The following is a 20671-nucleotide window of genomic DNA, read 5'->3' on the forward strand; positions in this document are numbered from 1 at the left end:
CACCATGTTTTTTCTTGGAATCGTGGTGCTTCTTCGGGTGCTTTGAGGGCTTAAGCTTCCTGGGAGTCAGAGCCACAGAAGCTGCCTGGGCCGTACCGACCCTCTGAGGTGTGAGGGAAGGTGGGGACTTCTGAGGGTCAGAAGATTGAGACATAGCCGGAAGCAGAGATTTCGTCAGTAGGTTACTGTTCAATCTAGCGGCGCGGTTCTTTCTAGCTTGTTTGCCGAACTGGGCACAGTGAGCACAAGCGTCAGTTCTGTGGGTTTCACCCAGGCAAATCAAGCACAACGCGTGAGGAGGGAATCTTAGTCCCACAGCGGATGCACTTTTTAAAAGTGATTTTAACTTCTTTTCCTTCCATACGCCCGGGGGGAAGGGGGGGGAAAAGGAAAAGGGAGGAAATAAGGATATATAAAGATTTTTTTTTTATATACTATACCAGACAGAAGTGAAGCGGAGCAAAAAGTGAAGAAAGAACGTTAGCGGTAGTGAAAAAAAAACGGTTGAGGAGGCTAGTTGAGAGGAGACGCAACGAGGAAGGACTATCCTGGGCGGCGGTCGGAAAGAAACTGGTGGGTGGAGCGCCTTCCCCCCGCTCCAGGCATGCGCAGTGGATGCCTGCTCCCCAGGGCGGGAGGAAGTGCGCGCCAAAAATAACGCTTAAGGCTAGCTTTGAATTCTCCGAGGTCGGGTTCGTTCCAGCGGGAAAACCCATGTGTGGAACTGCACAGAGACCACGAAGAAGATCAAATAAAAGACCATATTCAGCATGTGACAGCAATGTTTCACTATCATGAGTCAAGGGCTAAATCATTTTAGGATTACTAAGAGTCTCCAAAGCACATAATGCAAAAATACAAATTCTACATGATTCACTTGCTGAGGCTAGCGCACTGACTACCATTTTAATAATCAAGAATGCAATCTTAAAACTCATCACTGCAACCAATGCTGGCTCAGCTAATGGAAATCTTTCAAGAATAACAAGCCAACTGGCTGGACACAGTATGGATTGTCCCCAGCCTTAAGAGGGAGAGTCTGATGGGTATAAGATGGGCTCACATCAGCACTGGAGGTTTTGTTGGCTGCCTTTCAATCATGAAAATTAATGATAACTCCAGTTCAAAATTAAATAAACTCAGCTATCGTGGAAACTTGGGAACTGTGCTATCCTCCCCTACTCCATCCTCAGCTGCAGTGCAGTAGTATTCATATTCATCATTTCATTCTAAATTACCCCCCAAAAAATAAAGAGTTGGAAAATATGTGCTTAAGCATAAGACCCTTCCTTGCTGGATGAGGTTGAAAAGCCATCCTTGTCAACATTCAGTTCTCCAACACTCTTCCAGATTCCTCTGCAAAGCTTACAGACAAGGGTATGAAGGTGAATGGGCATGCATTGCCTGCACCTAGCATCTCATACTCAAAGGTACACTTCCTCTGGACTCAGAGTTACTTTTAGCGACAGCTGTTGATAGGCCTTGCCTCCATGAATCTGTCCTATGCTTTTTAACTAGCAGCTATCTTCCCATCTCATATAGCAAATGCTGTTAGCTAGTATTCACTCCTTGAAAAAATATCTTCTTTTACTTACTTTTACTTTACTCTGCTCACTGGCAAAAACATCAGCAGTAATTACTACCAGATAACTTCATTTGGGCTGCTAAGGTGGCCTCTCACATACATGCTTCAAAATTTCTTTCACACATGTGTCCCCAAGTACCTTCCCTACCTCTACAAGATTGCCATCTTCATCATGGACAGACATGGTAACCTCTACATTCTTGGGAGTCTTCTTCTTTCCTTTGTCGAATTCTCCATGGACCATGGTGACATAGATGTCATTTCGAACATCACCTGAAACAATGCAGATGATGATTCTCTGTCCAAGTGAGACAGTTGGAATGCAGCACAAAACCAGCACTATTTAATATTAGTTCCCAAGTACCTTGTTCCTTTGGCAAGGAGGATGCTACACATCCTCCTTACCAAAGGAACAAGGTACTTGGGCTCTGCAAGCTGGCTGATGGATTTGTGGATGCTCATCCATGGTGCTTTACAGCAGTGGTCTTCAAGCAAGTCAGGAAGTGAGTCAGAGTGCCTTTTGGCAGGCATGAACCCTTACAGAGTTGCCATTTGTTTACTACCTTACGGCAAAACTTGCTGTTAGCACACTTGCACAAAGAGCAAGGGTGTAATGCCTCATATCTCTCTATGCATACATGCTGAAAGGAGCAGAAAACAAAGCCACTGCAAGATGGAGAGGCTTCCTCCACCACTCTAACCTTTGGCTTGTTCCTCACTATGCTTCATCTTCTATTACTCAACTTGTATGTCCTGTCCTTTGTTCTCCCAGTCTGCTGCCCACAGTCATAACTGCCATCCTGTCATGAGGCACTGACTTCCTATCACTTGCTTGCAGCTCAGTGGGTCCAGGCCTGTAAAGACTGAGAACCCCTGCTTTAGACTATTCCCTGCACTGTGAAAACTATCCTTATATTCCTTTTTTCCATTGCCCAGCCATCAATAGAGAAGCCTGGGTTCAAATCAGCTCAGCCACAAAGGTTACTGGCTGATTTCAGACTAATTGCCATATTTCAGTTTCCTACCTTCCAGGGAGGTTGTGAAGATAAATCAGGGAGAAAAACTGTACACTGACCTAAGATCTCAGAAGGAAGGAAGGAATAAAAATGCAGCACAAAGAAACCAGACAAACAGGAAAGGACGGAATAAAAATATAGCACAAAGAAACCAGACAAACAGTAAGATTTGTTCCTATTTACAGTGAAGTACACACCAGGAAGAATAATCTCGGGGAATCCCATTTTACGGGCCACAGCTGTAGATCTGTCAACAAGATGTGAAAAGTCCTTTTGAACCTGAGCTAAATCACCAGGAAGCAGCTTTAGTGAAACCCAGAGGCCTGAAGGAGAACAAAAGAAAAAAGAGAGAGAGAATGTGACATTAATGCTATTGAAGAAGATGTTAACTATACCAAACTCTTTCCCTCTGGCATTGAACTGGATAACCCAGGCAAGCCGGAGCTCATCAGATCTTGGAAGCTAAGCAGGGTCAACTTGGTTAGTTGTTGAATGGGAGACTTCCTTGAAATATCCAGTTGAGAGGAACCTCTCTGAATATCCTGTAGCCCCAAGTAGGGGTCAGTCACCAGAGGTCAACATGACTTCTAGATACAGACACTCCCCCCAAAAATATACCCCCCAAACCTTATGTTTTTGTTTGATAACTTTACATTTACACAATACATATAAAAGAACAGAAGCTCAATCAGAACTAACTTGCTTTCCAGGAACTGATGCTGTTTTAAGAAACAGTACTATTTGGCCTATCCTTTGTACTTAATGTGAAGTAAGAAGGGGCCATGCTGTACAGGTACAGCACATGCTTCACATGCCAAAGGCTCTAGTATCAATCCCTTACCAGGGACCCAGATTTTGGGAAAGACTCTTCTTTGCTGGGACCCTGTTTGCGACACAGAAGGTTCAGAATTCAACCCACTGTTATTTCCAGTTAAAAGATCTAAAGTAATAAATGTAGGAAAACACTCTTTCTCTACTTCACACCCTGAATGGTCTCCACCAGTCAGAGAAGCCAAGATGGACCAATGACCTGATTCTTTCTCAGGCAGCAACAAATATAAAGAATAGATATTACCCCACTCAACCTCCCTCCTCCAAAAAAAAAGTTACATTCACATCAGGCTTTGTTCTTCATCTCTCACATCAGCTGCTGACTAACTCAGCCAGTGGTTTCAATGAGAATTTGAAGAAGTTGCCAACAAAAGAGGAACTATGCAGACTAATGTTTTAGGATCAACATGTGGGTTTCTGGAAGTATGTTAACACGGAAGGGAATCAGCTTAAATGACACAGTGTTCTTTTGATCTGAGAAAGGGAGTAGGATTTTGGCTTAAGCTTCTGTAAACTTCCCTTTGCAAGGCATTGCATCAGCACTAAAAAAAATAAATAATGAATCTCTCATATCAGAGTTCAAAACCCAACAGAGCACAGGCATGGCCACCCTCACTTGAATTTTAAGTTCCAGCAAATCACACCTTTGACCTTCACCGCTGCCAAAGTGGTCGCCTGCTCCAAAATGCTCAGTTTTCAAACTAATGTGAATGGAATGCTTTTGAAATAATGGTTTGATTTTTGACAATGAGTCACTGCTTTGAAATAAAATAGAAAATGATTCTTGACAAAGCAATGGGCAACTTCTCACCACTTTGTGCAGAAGCACAGCAGTGAAATGGGTGAGAATCCCATGTGGTCTAGCAATTAGCATTGGACTAAGACAAAGTAAATCCAGGTTCAGATCCCCACACTGCCATGAAGCTCCTTGGGTGACGTGAGGACAGAAACTTCTCTCAAACAAATTACCTCACAGGTTTGTTGCAAGGATAAAATACAGGAAAGGAGGGTCATGTATGCCACTCCGAGCTTTTTAGAGGAAGGGAGGGATTAAAATGTGAGCAATACATGCCTCATATTACTTCACAAATGTGGCCCCAAAAGCATTGTTTTCTCAAATGGGCTACTGAATTGTTCAGGTTGGCCCTACCTTCAACCAATTTCAGGTTCAAGTCCTTACTCTGTCTTGAAGCTTACTGGGTAACTCTGTGGCCAGTCATTAATGCTCAACTTCACTTTGCCTCACATCACTTCTTTAAAAATTAAAGGGAGGGAAGTGTCAATGGGTGACATTTTACATTCCTTAGAGAGGGAGTGGGATTTAAAAATTGACAAAATATGTCAAATTAAAAGCAAGCCTAAAAAGTCTGGCCATGCCTCCAGAAGAGTCTGACAAGCCTTAATTCTTGGGAAGTTACACTTGATTTACTGCCCTGTGAGATTAGCTTTTGGAGTCTCTTGTTTGCTACTAACTAGTAGGTTGCCATTACACCCAAGTCATGATTAGGCCTCTTGGTTTGATGTGGTGGGACTCACTTGATACTGCCCCATCTGCAAAAAGTACCTGACAACACTTGCTTAAAAAGAAAAACCCATTGCTACTCTCCTCCTCTAGCTTATGACTTTACTTTCAAAATGCCCTTAAAATTCCATTATCATATGGACCTATGAATATATGACACTGCCATTGGTCCATCTAACTCAGCATCATCTACCCTGAGTCTCCACACAAAGACAGGTTATTTCAAAACACCTGTGATCTGAGATACTTTTTTAGGAGATATCAGGGATTGAACCCAGGACTTTCTGCAGGTCACACAGGTGCTCTGTCACTCAGAGCTGCAGCCTCTCCCATTTATTAGATACACATTCTATCCAAAGAGCTCTAAATGCCAACCAACATAAAAGGGAGTTTCCCACCTGTGTTATCCACAGCAGTAAACTGAGGCAAATAAGCAAGATATGCATTTGTCTCCACCACAGTAGCATCCAGCCAAAAGATTTTTTATATGGTCTAAAGCATATGACACAGTCCAACCATTTTGATCATTCAACCATCCTAAGCAATTAATTTGCTTGCTAACAGATGGACTCTCTCACCCCTCCCTCTGTCAATGTCCCCTCCCACTCTGGAAGATTTTAACAGTCCTCCTCTGATGTGTGTACCTTGCCCTTTGTGATTCACTTCCTTTGCAGCAATGACTTTGTTGAAAACCGATGTCAGGGGCTCATTCTCTCCAATCACGTGAGATGTTATTAAGGGTGCCATGATCAACTGCCTCTGTCTGATGTACGTTTCCATGGCAATCCTGCCAACCGGAGAAACAGAAGTGAACTTCTAATCAGTCAGTATCTTCAAGTCCAATTTCAGAATCGAAAATAAGGCCTGGTGTACCCATCCCCACACAAAGCCTAACTTGGTATAAAGAGGAGGCTGGAAGGCACTTGCCTGGCTCTGAATTATGGTAATAAGTGAGGGTTCCAAGGCTTTCCATGCACCCGTAATGACTGAGAGCAGGAAGCTGATTCTTAATTTGATAAAGAGTCTCTTAAGTGCCAGGAATAGAGCATGTAGAATATGAAGAAATTTGAAGGATCAGGAAAACAATAGTTCAGATAGAAGATACCTCTGAATACCAGTTGTTGGGGAGGTCATTTGTCTTCAGGCCTTGCTTCTGGACCTCCTAGAAGCATTTGGCTAGCCACTGTGGAAAAAACACCGTACCCAGCCACTGTGGGAAACACTGTACCCAGCCACATTCCAAAAACTTAAATCCCCTTAAATTTTCTTAAGGGAGGGTGGCAATTTTCTCAATCCCAATCCCTGTTCCTGAACAACTGCTGACCACCCCCCCCCAAAAAAATCAATATTTTCTCAACTGTCAGGCTAAACATAGGCCAGAATGCTGGTGGATGATGAATTTGATTTAGCAGGACTTCCCTTATGTTTTTAAATTTGCACAGATCTGATCATTTTGCATTGTTTATTCTACTTCTGTTCACTATGGAAGCAGAGCTATATACCACTTTCCTTTCCATTTTCAGAAATGACACCAGCACCCACAAATTCAAGCCTACCTTTGCAGTTATAAACCTGCTTTTCCTTGGTTTTTTCCCCAGAAAAGTTACACAGACCTTGCCAAGACTCCATACCCAATACCAAGGAGCCAAAGTTGCTAGAACGTAAGATACTTACTGCTGAAAGGGAATGAAGTGTTGCTTTTCTTCATCGTCTACCTTCCCATGGATGATGTCTGTTATGTCCATTACTAGGGAGTAGACAGGTTTTAGCCAATCATAGAGATAGGGACCAATAGAATAGTTAGCCTACCAAGCCAAAACTGGAGAAGAATCCAAGCAACTTGAATTATGAATGTTAAATCTACTAGCTGTGCCTGGTGTCCTGAACCAAGAGCTATCAGCTTGTTGTATACAACCATTTGTGCATAGAAGGCACACAAAATTTTTCTGCCTTCCACTTAGAGGAGGTGTTCTTGTAGAAAGGAGGACCAGGAGCAATTCCATCCCCTAAATATTGGTTTCCCCCCCGCCTCATAACTACTCCCCTGCACAGATACAGGGCCCTGAGAATGATCTCTCCAAGGACCAGAAGAGGCTACAGGAAAGAAGAGGAACACAGAGAAAGCTCTCCATTCTGTCCATGGATCGTTGGATAATGGTCCTTCAGTTTTGTTGCCTGCTTAGGACTGCTGTACAAGGAGATTTTTAAAACACACAGCAGGCCATAATGTGTGGAGGTAGTCTGCATTTGGATCATTAGTTCCAAATGTGAGAGAGAAGTGTAGTTGTCCAGGACTGACTGTAGCTCACTGAGAATGGGTCTGAACTGGGAGCTGTGAGTGGCAATCTTCCAGGAGGGGGTATGGCTCCATGGAAAAGCATCTGCTTTGCATGCAGAAGATCCAGTCCCCAGCATCTCCAGTTTTAGAAAGATCAGGTAGACAGTGATGCGAAGCACCTTTACCAGTGATTCTGGAGAGCCACTGTCAGTTAGAGTAGACAATACTAACCTGGAGAGGCCAGTGGTCTGACTCCCTATAAGACAGCTTTACATATTGAATGACACACTGGTGTTGATTAAAACATCAGCATTCACCAGCAAAAAAAGAAAAGCCCTTCAAAGGGAAGACTCCAACATGAAGCTTCTGAATTGGAATGCATGATATAATCTCCCTCAGACAAACAGTACAGGTTCCTTAACCATTTCAGAGGAAATTACATCATCATAGATCACTGTTATTGGAAATAATATACTGTACTTCCTCCATTTTGTAGTCTGACACTGCAGTTTGCAACATTTAATCTTTATAACCTTGTAATTTTGCCAAGTAAGGTCTCCCATCTGATAAAGTGGGCTATAGTTCATGAATGCTTATGCTTGTTAGTCTTTAAGTTGGCACAAGACTCCCATTTTTACCATTCACTAGCTAGTTTTTATTACACTTTTTGACAGTTTCACTATTGTAGTGGGGAAAAGGGCCTCCTGAAAGGGACATGAAAGTCTGCTTTGACACAGCAGGAAAGCCACATCATCCTGCAAGCCCCACAGGTCTTGGTTCTGTAGGTTTCAGATCAAAAGCCCAAATGGTGAGGAGTAGCCAAAATAATTAAGTCAGCCTCTTCCCTCAAGTCACTCTGCACTGTCACCTTCCTTTTACAGATATGGAATTAGCACCGCTGAGACTGTATGCAGAGAAAGCAAAGCAACGAACCTGGTATTGGATCCACTAACAATCAAATCAGTAGAGGCCAGCTATCAAGTTACCCAGAACTCTTCTTTGGGAAGAGGCATCCAAACCCAGCCACCAGCAGAATACAATGTTCCATCTCTGGCCTGCTTCCCCACATGGGGGGAAGGGGAAGGAGCTGACTCAGATTTATAGCATTATGAGCAATAAATGTTGAGTGAAGAGAGAAACATTATGCTATATAATTCAGACTACAAGGGACTCCATTACACATTAGTGGTCCTCTTACCTGCCACTCCAAAAGGTCTCCGGAGTCCACAAGTATGCTTCTTGCCTTCTTTAAGCTCCATATGGCCCACTCTCACAATCTGACACACCAGGCTGATTCTAGGCCAGATCAAGTCAGAACTGCTGAGGTCCTAGAAAAACAATAAGATCCAGCATAGAAGTCAAATCACATCATTCAGATTTGTAAAACAGACCTTGACTCACCAGTGACTATGGTCTGGCAGCTTTTGAACATATGGAGCTATTTCAGTTGGGCCATTGGTCCAGTATTTGCCAAGTTCTATTCTGACTGACAGCAACTCTCCCATGTTTCAAGCTATCCAATTAATTTATCACTCTCACACTGTTTTGGTAGCAATAAGGCAAGGTCCTTTTTCAGCTGGAGAGGCCTGGTATTGAAACTGGGATTCCCTGCATGCAAAGCACAGAATTGTGAATATCTTCCCATAACTATCACAACATTATGAAGTTGTTATGCTATCAAGATTTTTAAAAAGCAAAGAACCAGTATGGTGTAGTGGTTAAGAATGGCAGTCTCTAATCTGGAGACCTGGGTTCAATTCTGCACTCCTGCACATGAAGCCAGATGGGTGATCTTGGGGCAGTCACAGCCAAGTCCCTCCACCACTGCTGCAGGGGACTTGTTCTTTGTGTCACAAGGGAAATGCTCTAGGACTTGCACAAGTCCCAGAGCATCCCCACACGATGATGACACTTCTGGGTGGTGTCATCAAACCAGGGACAACATGCATCGATGGGGTTCTTTGGGGGCAGGGATCCCCCAGCGGCCTGCTCCCTGCCAGTGGGTTGGGGCCCTCCCGGGCAGCGGCTTCTCCACCCCTGGTGGGAGCTTGGCAGCCCTAGACTTCTTTCAGCCCCTACTAAAAGGCCCTAGTAGGGCAGCCAGACAATCTCCTGGCTATACTACACACAATAATGAGGTTTTAAGGATTTTGTGTTTACACCCTAGTGAATAACATTTCACTTCCCCCCCTCTCCCTCTGAAAGTAATGAGGAAAAAAAGATTATACATTAGGGACCAATCCAAGCAGAAGACCAGACCAAGGTGCCTGGCTGCAGCACATCACAACCTTTTATAGTCTCCTTTTCCTGCAAAACTTTCCAGCAACTAGCCAGGAAATGAGTGTGAATAATTAACAACCCCATCTCTAAATGCTGTTTAATGACTGCGTCATCCTTGCATCCAGTGCAAACATGCCACACAGAGGGAAGCTGAGGAGTTATTTTCAGCTTCAACCCTGAGGGTACAAGAGAGTGAACAATTTGTTGCTTTTAAAACAGCATGCACAAAATCTTCCAGCTGCTTAACCAGACTCTCCAAGGAATCAAGAAATTGAAATTTTCAATTATTATTCAGAAGTAAATTTTGGAAAAACTTCAGGAGAATGTAGCTGTCTAACGTAAGGGTTATCATAAAGGCCCATGTATGGCCATGATGCTTTGCAGTGCATCTGTAAACTGGTTTGTTTATACCAGTAGACTGGTATAAAGGATCAAAGACTTCTCACTGAGTGATCAGTGCTCTCATAAAAACTCCAGTTTCCCAGCTTTCCTTGAGCAAAGCCCTTACAGGTATATGTTATACAGATTAAAATGAGACCTGTTTGTCTGACAAACACTGAAGACAGATTTTTTGCAACAATAAAACAATGATTAAAACAATCATTTTTTTAAAGCCCATAGTACATTTTAACATATTTAGAAAAAAAAAAAATTCTTCCTTTGCCATCAATGGCCACCCATGATGGCTTGTACAAACATCAATTAAAAGAAACATAAAAATATGCAGTCCATGTCACCAATAGATAACCAGCAACGACTCTGACCACCATTATACAGGAAACCGCCTTATAATGAAACAGACCATTGGTCCATTAAGTTCAGCACTGTCTACTCAAAATGGTAAGAACATAAGAGAACATAAGAGAAGCCATGTTGGATCAGGCCAATGGCCCATCAAGTCCAACACTCTGTGTCACACAGTGGCAAAAAAATTTATATACACACATACACTGTGGCTAATAGCCACTGATGGACCTGTGCTCCATATTTTTATCTAAACCCTTCTTGAAGGTGGCTATACTTGTGGCCGCCACCACCTCCTGTGGCAGTGAATTTTGTTGCTCTCCAGGATCTGCCATAGAGGTTTTTCACATCACTTACTACCTTTTAACTAGAGATGCTGGGGACTGAAACTGGGGCCTTCTGCAAGCCATGCAGATGCTCTGTCACTAAGCCACTCCTCCACCCTTTCCCCCACTAACCAAGAGTCCTTCTTAAAAGTACTGCCTTGCCGGCTTTTCTAAAAGCAGCCAGGTTGGATATGCTTGTGGTCACCAAGGTCTTTCCACAATGTTGGGGTGAGTATAGGAAAAAGCCCAAGAACAGGCAGCAGCTGTTCACATCACCATGAGAGATGGCATCATAACTAAATATTGAAGTGGAACGCAAAATAAAATTGAAGCTACAGTTAGAACTACACAAGAGGGAAAAGGAAAATCAACTATCAAATGCATGAACAGGAGAGATTTTGCCCAGTGGCTAAAAGATGATAAAAATGTGGGTGTCAGCAGAACATCTCTTGAGAGTGTTTCACTAATGGGCACAGCTATAAACCAGGCTCTTTTTTTCAGTAGATGAGTGCCTTATTTCCAAAAGTGGGGGATCCTGGAGAAGCAACCCTTGTAATGATCTCAATTACTCGGCAGGGTTCACATGGGAAAGGTGTTATTACATAACTCTCTTCAGTAATGCCATGCAGCCTTAGAATACAGAAGAACATGGAGGATTACAACATCACATTGAAAGGAAAATGTTAACATGGCTTCTCATAGACAATTTGTGATGTGGAGCTAGGTCCTAAACAAAAACATGTCAGTTGACTTTGAGTACAGATTAAATCTTAGTGTACAACTGTACACTAAATAATTTTTTAAAAAACTGCTTGTCCTCATCAGTTTTTCTTTTGAAAAAAGAAAGGTGGAATGCAAAGATAGTATGCACTTACAAAACAGGTTGCCAGCTGTTAGGGATGAAATTTCCACAATCAAGAAACTGTTGTTTAAAAAGACCTGTATGTGTTTTGCCTGAACTTGCATTTTACCATGACTAAGTAAGCTTCTGTAAACTCCATTTCAGGTTTCTAGGTGCAGTGCACTCTGCCAAATTAACAACTAAGAGTCCTCACCCAGTGTGTTGAAAATGAAACTGATGAAGACTTCAAACACATTTAGATCAACTTAATTTACCCAGAGGCCTGATTTAAATGTGACCATGGAAGGTAAATCTACGAAGATCTCACTCACATGATCTTTTACATCCTCAGAATTACTTCATGTGCAATTTTAGTATGCCAGAGATCCACTGGCCAGGCAGGCTTTGCATTGGTGTGCTAATGGTACACAGTTTAAGTGAGACTCTGAGGAGTGCACACTTGCCACAGGTAAATTCTTTTTGAAATCAATCAAAGGTTTCAGTGGCTAAGTGAACCTTGAAAATTTTCATCTTCAGTACCCCAGTTGAGAACTCTCAGTGTGCTGCTTCGAGGTAGTCCAGCCCAAAGACACAGAGCTCAGAATCCTGAAACATAATCCAATGCTTTTTCAGGCAGAAGATGCAGGACTATTTGGGATTTAAAGAGCAACAAATTAGGAAGCTTTTTCCCCCTCTAAGTAGCCACTTCCTTTTTAAAGGGCTCATGTTTAGGTCAGCTTTACAATCTCCTTTTTCTTCTTAGGTAAGGTAACTACAGACCAGATAACTGTACACCAGGCTGCCTGAACATCTTGGCCAGCAGGCCACAATTAAGTAAGTGACTGCATGTCAAAGTGACCTTTTTACTTTGCCAAATGACATGTCCATGACATCTTGCCAAACCATTGTGTGGACTACGTGGTGTAACGACCAGTCAAATAGACCTTTGGGTCCCTGCAGGAAGATCATGCATGCTATTAGCAACAGAAGCAATAAAACAATCATTAGGAACAATCAGAACACCTACTGGCTGAAGGAGGGATGGAATTTCAGAGAAGGACTTACTGTGAAGACAGCCTGGAGATTGTTCAGCTTCTCAATTTCCTTGGGCATTCCAGTGCTCCCCCAACGAACCAGGTAGTTTTCACTATGAGAAACAAACACCAGCACATTTCAGCTTTTTGTGTCCTCTGTTATCACCTACTCTGCCCAATCCTACATATGGTTTATTCAGACATACCATTGACTTACTCTCAAGTAAGTGTGCACAAAAAAGAAGCCTTTGGCAGCTAACTAGTTATTTGCCCAGTGGAACAATGCTCCAAGAAAGACTGTGAAAGAAAACTTCAGGTGCTTTTGGTAATATTTCATACAACGAAAACCAGGAAGCACTGCAATGCTCAGGTTTCAAGGCTGCCTTAAAAACAGCAGTGCTGTGGGCCAGGCAAAGGCTTCCACCTCAGGTGGCAGATTTGGGCCAACATCAGAGGCAGAAAAGTAGGAGATAGAAACTTGAGCACAATTCACTGGGAAGTTCTCATGCAGGCTTCTCTGGCACAAATTAGATCTGCATATAACTGAAGGGGAGGTGCCATTTGTGTTCAGACTGCTGGTTTTGACCTCTCCTCAGTGGTTTAGAGCAGAATACTTGCAGGACCACTTTCTCCAATCAACCTGAACACTGAGGTCATCTGGGGAGGACCTGTTTTGTGTACTGCCACCACCAAACGTTCAGAGGGTAGTAACATGTGACTAAAACCTTTTTGCTGAAATCACCAAGGTTATGTTATACTCTCCCTTCAAGACGCATATTTGATTCTTTCAAGAAAGCTGCTCAAATGAATGTGTGTGATTGAGCTTTTGACTTACCTTAAGGTGCATTACTTTTTTCAAGTATTACTGTCTCCCCCAACAGTTAAACGGGCATTTTATCTTTATTTTTTCTTGTATATTTATTATTTAGATGTCTGGGAGTTGCCTGGGGGATACTGTGTGCCAAAAGAACAAAATTCCAGTACAGTAGGACTTTAAAGACCAGCAACACTTCCCAGATGATAAATTTTTGTGAGCTTAAGCTCAGTTTGTGAGCTCTATTGGTTTCTAAGGTGCTACTGGAGACAAATCTTGTTCTGCTACTACAGACTAACATGGCTACCCAACCTGAAACTGTGTGCCAAAGGCAAAACAGAGGCATCAGCTAAGGTGTTACAGACTGAAAGGGATATCTCTTTTTTGTCCCTTATATACTTTTAACACTTACGCACCTAATGAATAAGGACTGGTCAGGATCATATAGGCTCATGAGTAGTTCCGCATCCTCACCAATGTTGCAGACAAAATTCTTGACGTTAACATATAGGCTGTAGGTGTGGGTGCTGTTGAAGATTGACTGTCCCCGTAGGCCTAAATCTTGCTGAAGAGACTGTTGAGAAGACATAACGAAAGAAGACCAACACGCACACACACAAGCAAACCATTAGGAAGAACACAGGCCTCAAAAAGACAACAATCCATTCAGAGCATTTTAGTTTGAATGAATGCAAGGCTAAAACTGGGAGGCCGATAGATGTCAAGGGCGCTATTCCAGAGGAAGGGGTAGCTATCATGAACCACCTCTCCCCTCGCATTTTTAGACTGAATCAACTAAGCCTCGAAGCTTGTGATTTACTCAACAAAACGTTAGCCAGTGTAGTGAGATGGTATGTTTGACTAGGACTAAAGAGACCTGGGTTCAAATCCACATTCATCCATGAAGGTTCACTGGGTGACTTTGGGGCAATCACTCTCTAGGCTAACCTACTTCACTGGGTTGTGGTAGAAGCAGCAACCTTTGCAGCAAGAGATGATGGAAATCAAATTATTTTTGACTGACTTGTAGGTATATATATATTTTAAAAATCACTGAATGAAAACTAAGGTAGTAGCAGCCAGTGTAGCAGAAAGTTTAAGAGCAAGATCTGAGTTCAAATCTCAGCTCAACCATATACTTAAAAGGTAGCTTCAGGTAAGCCCCAGTTCCTCATTCTAACCACTAACTCCACCAGAAATCTCAGGATGAGGATATTGGCCTCATATAGAAGAGAGGACAGGGTCCTCAACACTGATGTGGGGGTGGGGAGCCAATATACTTTACCCAGGGTTGGTAGAGAGGAGAGGCTGCCTGGTGCAAGCCTATTACCATGCTATGGTATATTTATGTAACTCCAGAAATAAAGCATAACTATTTCTGATAAGAACTTCTAGCATAATGGAGTGGAATGTTTTGAGCATATCATCACCATCACCTTCTATTATTGTTAGAAACAGAAGACAAACACCATTTATATTACATTAAATTACTTTTTCAAAAGGATGATCATGTAACCTTCTGCTTATCAACCATTCAATGTTAATTAACTTCATACTGCAAACTCTAGTAAGCCGGATTTTGTACAAATAGACCCCTTCGAGTCCTTTCCACTCAGGGCCAAACTAAACTCAAATGTTTCAGTATAAAGAGCAGCTGCGGGTGGTTGTGGGAAGATTGAAACTAGGGCTATGATATGGAGGACTAATCACTTCACCCACAGGCCATTTCCCCATCCTCCAACAGACCATCTCATTTCCAGATCTCTGCTTTACGGCTACTTGATACTGCCCCCTCTAACCACCCTCTCTCTCCCCATACAGCAGATATTTGGTATGCAGCCAGGGGGAGATACAAGTTCATGTTGTCTGATAACAACTTCCAGGGACAACCTACAGAGAAAGTGGACAAGATGGCACTGGGGGGTTAAGTTCTTCCCTCTTCCTGAGCCACAGTGCCAATGCAGATCAAGTCCACCCATGGTGGCTAAGAATGCTGGAAAACAAAGCAGAGGAGTTTTGGGTTTTTTCCATGGCTTTCTGAGTCCTGACATCATAATTAAGTTTGACCCTTAAGGTAGAGTCAGTTTTCATTCTGGCTAAACAAACAGTTGTAATAAAAAGCATTGTAATTGTGAACTGACCTTACACTGTAATGCTGCAAAGGTAGTTCAGATCACGTTTATTCATTCAGATCATAACAGTCACACCCAACTCGCCTTTGAGTTTTGTTTGCTTATCACAATTACTTAGTGCATTATGCTGTCTGATTCCCAATGACAAGGTAGCACTCCACACCCCCCCCCCCCCAAGATCCATACCCTTTCCTCTTGAATCCTTTCATTGACTCTTTTGGATGCTGTCTCATGCACTTTAAAGAGTGCTATTGTGCTGGTAGCATCTGGATCCAGGATGTTCCCATTGTCATCTCGAACGACCAAGTCCAGTCCCAAGATCCTGGTGACCACCCAAGATGATAAAGAGAATAAGCAGACTGGATTAAAAATGGGACCTCATAAGGAAATTAAAGCTGGGGCAGGTGACAAATCTTTTCAAAATTAGGTATTCATGTTTTCTTAAGGATTCTCTCCTCTCTGAGCTTATCTTACTGGTAACCATAATGCCATTCCAGAGAGGGAAAACACAATTGCGTGTTTTTTTTATTTTTCAAAAAAGGTGTAGAATTCTACTCTACAAAAAAAAGGTTCAGACTCAGCAACCATCCACTTCCTGCAACTGGAATTAATTGTGCTGATCAGGCAAACCTGTATCTGCAAGCTCAGTTCCTTTCTTTGGGATCATATAACAGCAGACTGGAACTCATGAAATATTTGTGAGTGGTCAGGAGGAAAAAGGTAGCAACTATGAAACAGGAAAAATAAACCACACCAAGTCAATGGCTTGAATCCAAAGATCCTATTACCACATGATGGGAGGGTCATGCAGAGGATTTGCTGATTTCCTCCTTTTCCTATCTACAGCTCCCTGAGCCTTCAAAACTGTCTCCAGAGGGTCAAGAGACTTTTCAGAGTGGCATTTTTTTTCCTGGAGGGGGATGGGGAACTAGTGACACACAACCCCTGTACAAGAGAGAAAAAGCCTTTTGTTTACACTCTCAAGTCATAACATCTCAGTCACAGTTTACTGGGTATTCCTTTTCCTGGGCTATCAATATATTTTTATCTTGCCCTTGCTCCAAGGAGCTCAAGGAAGTATTTAAGCTTTCCCTTCCTCTGTTTTTATTCTCAAAATAGTCCTGTGAGGTGGATTTGGCTGAGAGAAAGTGACAAGGCCCAAGGTCATGCAGTGGGCTTCATGTCTGAGTGGGGATTTCCAACTCTTTCCACTCCACCACTTGAACTGACCTTACACTGTAATGCTGCAAAACTACCACCCTAGTTTTGACCCACATCCTTTTACCCCACATGTTTTTTAACTACTCTCCATCACAAGGGCTAGAAGCTAACTTCTAAGCACTTTTACTAAAGTACATGGCACAATTATTAAAAGCAGCACAGATGAGCTTACAGCCATGTGCTTCCTCTTTACACTTCATTCAGGGCAATCAATAAGAGTGGCAGGGGTAGGGTGGCCAGACCGTCCCGGTCTCCCGGGACATTCCCGGTTCTGGCCACCCAATCCCGGCTCCCGGGCTGCCTATACCGGGACCATTAAAGGTCCCAGTTTAGGCAGCCCCGGAGCCGGTGGGCCGCGGGCGCCGGCGGGGAAGGCGGGGAGTGAGGGAGGGAGCGTCCCTGCGCACGCGCAGGGACGCTCCCTCCCTCACTCCCCGCCTTCCCCGCCCGCGCGCGGGGCCCGGCGGCAGTGGTGGAGGCCTCCCCGCGGCCTCCGCTGGTCCCTGGAGGCCCTCCAGAGTCTCTGGAGGGCCTCCAGGGACCAGCGGAGGCCGCGTGGAGGCCGCGGGGCACCCGGCGCTGGTCCCGGAAGGCCTTCCAGAGCCTCTGGAAGGCCTTCCGGGACCAGCGCCGGCCAGCGAAGGCTTCCCCGCGGCCTCCGCTGGTCCCTGGAGGCCCTCCAGAGTCTCTGGAGGGCCTCCAGGGACCAGCGGAGGCCGCGTGGAGGCCGCGGGGCACCCGGCGCTGGTCCCGGAAGGCCTTCCAGAGCCTCTGGAAGGCCTTCCGGGACCAGCGCCGGCCAGCGAACGCCTCCCCGCGGCCTCCTCTGGTCCCTGGAGGCCCTCCAGAGTCTCTGGAGGGCCTCCAGGGACCAGCGGAGGCCGCGGGGAGGCCGCGGGGCACCCGGCGCTGGTCCCGGAAGGCCTTCCAGAGCCTCTGGAAGGCCTTCCGGGACCAGCGCCGGCCAGCGAAGGCTTCCCCGCGGCCTCCGCTGGTCCCTGGAGGCCCTCCAGAGTCTCTGGAGGGCCTCCAGGGACCAGCGGAGGCCGCGGGGAAGCCTTCGCTGGCTGGCGCTGGTCCCGGAAGGCCTTCCAGAGCCTCTGGAAGGCCTTCCGGGACCAGCGCCGGCCAGCGAAGGCCTCCCCGCGGCCTCCGCTGGTCCCTGGAGGCCCTCCAGAGTCTCTGGAGGGCCTCCAGGGACCAGCGGAGGCCGCGTGGAGGCCGCGGGGCACCCGGCGCTGGTCCCGGAAGGCCTTCCAGAGCCTCTGGAAGGCCTTCCGGGACCAGCGCCGGCCAGCGAAGGCTTCCCCGCGGCCTCCGCTGGTCCCTGGAGGCCCTCCAGAGTCTCTGTAGGGCCTCCAGGGACCAGCGGAGGCCGCGGGGAGGCTGCGGGGCACCCGGCGCTGGTCCCGGAAGGCCTTCCAGAGACTCTGGAAGGCCTTCCGGGACCAGCGCCGGCCAGCGAAGGCTTCCCCGCGGCCTCCGCTGGTCCCTGGAGGCCCTCCAGAGTCTCGGCCTCTGGAAGGCCTTCCGGGACCAGCGGAGGCCGCGGGGAAGCCGCGGAGCAGCCGGCGCTGGTCCCTGGAGGCCTCCAGAGGCCAGCGCCGGTAGCGGAGAGGCCCGGCGCTGGTCCCTGGAGGCCTCCAGAGGCCAGCGCCGGCAGCTCCCTCCCTCCCTCGCCGCGAGGCCGCCGCCGCAGGACTCCCCGCCGCCGCTGGATGCCGCCCTGGAATCAGGTAAGGGGGCCGAAAGCGGGGGGGCGGGGGGCGGCCTTCCTTTCTTCCCTCCCTCCTCCCTCCCTCCCTTCCTTCCTTCCTTCCCTCCCTTCCCTTCCTTCCCTCCCTCCTCCCTTCCTTCCTTTCTCGACCTGTGTTATTAGTGACAGGCTGCTTCGGCGGGCCGCTGCGCCGGCCCCCTGGGTCCCACAACGATGAGACCGATGCCACAGGGACGGGCTCAAAACACTCTATAACCCCTCAAAAGAACAGCAGTCTAGCTTGCTTCCCCCGAGCCCTGCCGCCATAAGCCTCAAGGGGGCTCATTTTGCGGCATCTCCCGGCGGGAGGGTGGCACCCGCACGGGACACATATCAAATGAAAGAGGGGGCGCAGGGCTATCAGAAACAGCCGGCAGAGGGAGTCGGGAGACCACCCCACTGGGGGATCCACACCCCGAAAGTGATGAAGGTGGCGCAGATAGAGCCAACAGAGCAAACAGGACAAAATAAATAGGCTGCATTATGCAGCACAGTTGAGAAAGTGCCTTATCCCATATACTGATGAAGTATATACAGGATTTGAGAACAAAATTGTTTCCGGCGGTGATATTTGGGGGATTTTTGGGGACGTCACAGGAAGTGCTGTGAAGTCACTTCCTGTTTCCGGCAGTGGCATTTGGGGGAAATGATGTCATTTGGGGGAAGTGATGTCAGAGGAAGTGATGTCACTTCCCGTTTCCGGCAGGTGACGCGGGGAAATGATGTCACAGGAAGTGGTGTCACTTCCTGCTTCCGGCGGTGGCATGACATCACCGGAAGTGACGTCACCGGAAGTGACGTCACTTCCTGTTTCCGGCGGCGCGCGCACCCCTACCTTCCCCCCCCCCCCAGGTGTCCCTGGCTGGCCTTCAGACATTATGGTCACCCTAGGCAGGGGTGAAGAATCATAGGATAAGAACGGTTCAAGACTGAAGGGAGTCTGCCAAACTGATCTCCAGTTGGGAGGAAGGAGTTTTTATTTATTATGCCAATAGCAAGCATTAACTCAGTCCCTGACAACCTTGCTACTGTACCTAATGCCTGGTCTACAGCACAGTAAGGTGGTAATAAAGTGGCCAAATACCAAATTTCCCTCTGTTAATGATTCCCTGTAAGTGGGAAGTTAGCACAGCATACAATGAACTAGACCAGAACCACTCTACCTGATATGCTATTTTTTAATCTGCAAGGAGCCTTTACATGGAAGAGTGCTCAAAATACATCAAAAAACCCCACCCACAAAAATCACTATAGTCTGAAGAGGTACAGCCCCTTTTGCCATCTCAGAATTTACCACTTCATTCTGCTTCAAGGTTGAAGATTTCTCAAAGAGTGAAGAAGAGAAAAATGACTTAAATTCCAGGACCGCTAGAATTAATTACAAGGCATCATCAGTTACAATCTTGACACTCTCTCTGCACAGCTACGCAATTTGTCACATTTCTCTCAGAAGGTTAAAAACCACTTTCTACATTCAAGAACTCCTTTAATTAGCTTATCTGACCTGAAAGAGATTTGACAGGCAAATGATAAAAGACCCACACAGGCCACTCATGGGCAGCATGAAACATCCAAAGCTTTCTATGACTGCCTGGAGCATAGCACCAATGGAACAGTTTAACGTTTGGCTTCTTTAGTAATGGTAGAAGACCCATTTGTTTAAACTTGGAGTCTGCCTTGACTGTGGACCAGGAGGGATATGGAAGTATGCATAGGCAGGCAGAGTTGTACCCCTCCCCCAGGGATGAGGAAGACCACATGAGAAACTGTGAGCAAGTAAGTAGAAAGGAAAAAGGAGAATTCAGTTCACCTTCACTCACACTTATCTCTTCTTGATGGGCAATAGGTACAGGCCCAACAAAAGGAAATAATTCTTTACTCAACAAATAATTAAACTGTGGAATCCACGGCTAGTGAAGGTAGTTATGGCTAGGAGCACAGATGCCTTTCAAAGGGGATCAGACTGATTAATGGAGCAGAGGTCCATCAATGGCTACTAACCATAGTAAGTGAAGGCAGCTTTTATATTAAGTGGCAGCAAACGTCTGAAACCCCCATGTTTGGAAACAACATCAGGGGCCTCTATGCTCTGTTTGCTGGCCCTTTTAGAGCAACTGGTTGGCCACTCTGTGAAACAGAAGGCTGGACTAGATGGACCATAGGTCTGATCCAGCAGGGATCTTGTGTTCTAACAATCAGATTTCCCTGCTTCCAAATTCAAGTTTTAAATAATGTTTCTGCCTCCATCATGCTTTGGATAGATCTGTGATGCTGAGTTCAGCACTTGCATG

General features: G+C 45.7%; 1 protein-coding gene across 4 annotated transcripts in view; it reads right to left on the reverse strand.

Moving 5' to 3' along the window:
* The window catches only part of DOCK5 (dedicator of cytokinesis 5), a 181436-nt gene that overhangs the window by 98718 nt on the left and 62047 nt on the right, over window positions 1–20671 (reverse strand). For 3 of the 4 annotated variants that reach the window (XM_060250561.1, XM_060250563.1, XM_060250564.1), the window contains exons 7-14: window positions 15590–15725; window positions 13688–13845; window positions 12489–12570; window positions 8431–8560; window positions 6629–6701; window positions 5599–5741; window positions 2799–2924; window positions 1734–1858 (exon numbers count right to left, since the gene is read on the reverse strand). In XM_060250561.1, coding sequence (XP_060106544.1) covers window positions 1734–1858; window positions 2799–2924; window positions 5599–5741; window positions 6629–6701; window positions 8431–8560; window positions 12489–12570; window positions 13688–13845; window positions 15590–15725 — 973 coding nt within the window. Of the gene's footprint in view, window positions 1–1733; window positions 1859–2798; window positions 2925–5598; window positions 5742–6628; window positions 6702–8430; window positions 8561–12488; window positions 12571–13687; window positions 13846–15589; window positions 15726–20671 lie in introns of those variants that run through there. The other variant, XM_060250562.1, reaches the window with a different exon arrangement.

This window comes from Heteronotia binoei, chromosome 12 (genome assembly GCF_032191835.1).
Source record: "Heteronotia binoei isolate CCM8104 ecotype False Entrance Well chromosome 12, APGP_CSIRO_Hbin_v1, whole genome shotgun sequence".
NCBI lineage: Eukaryota > Metazoa > Chordata > Lepidosauria > Squamata > Gekkonidae > Heteronotia > Heteronotia binoei.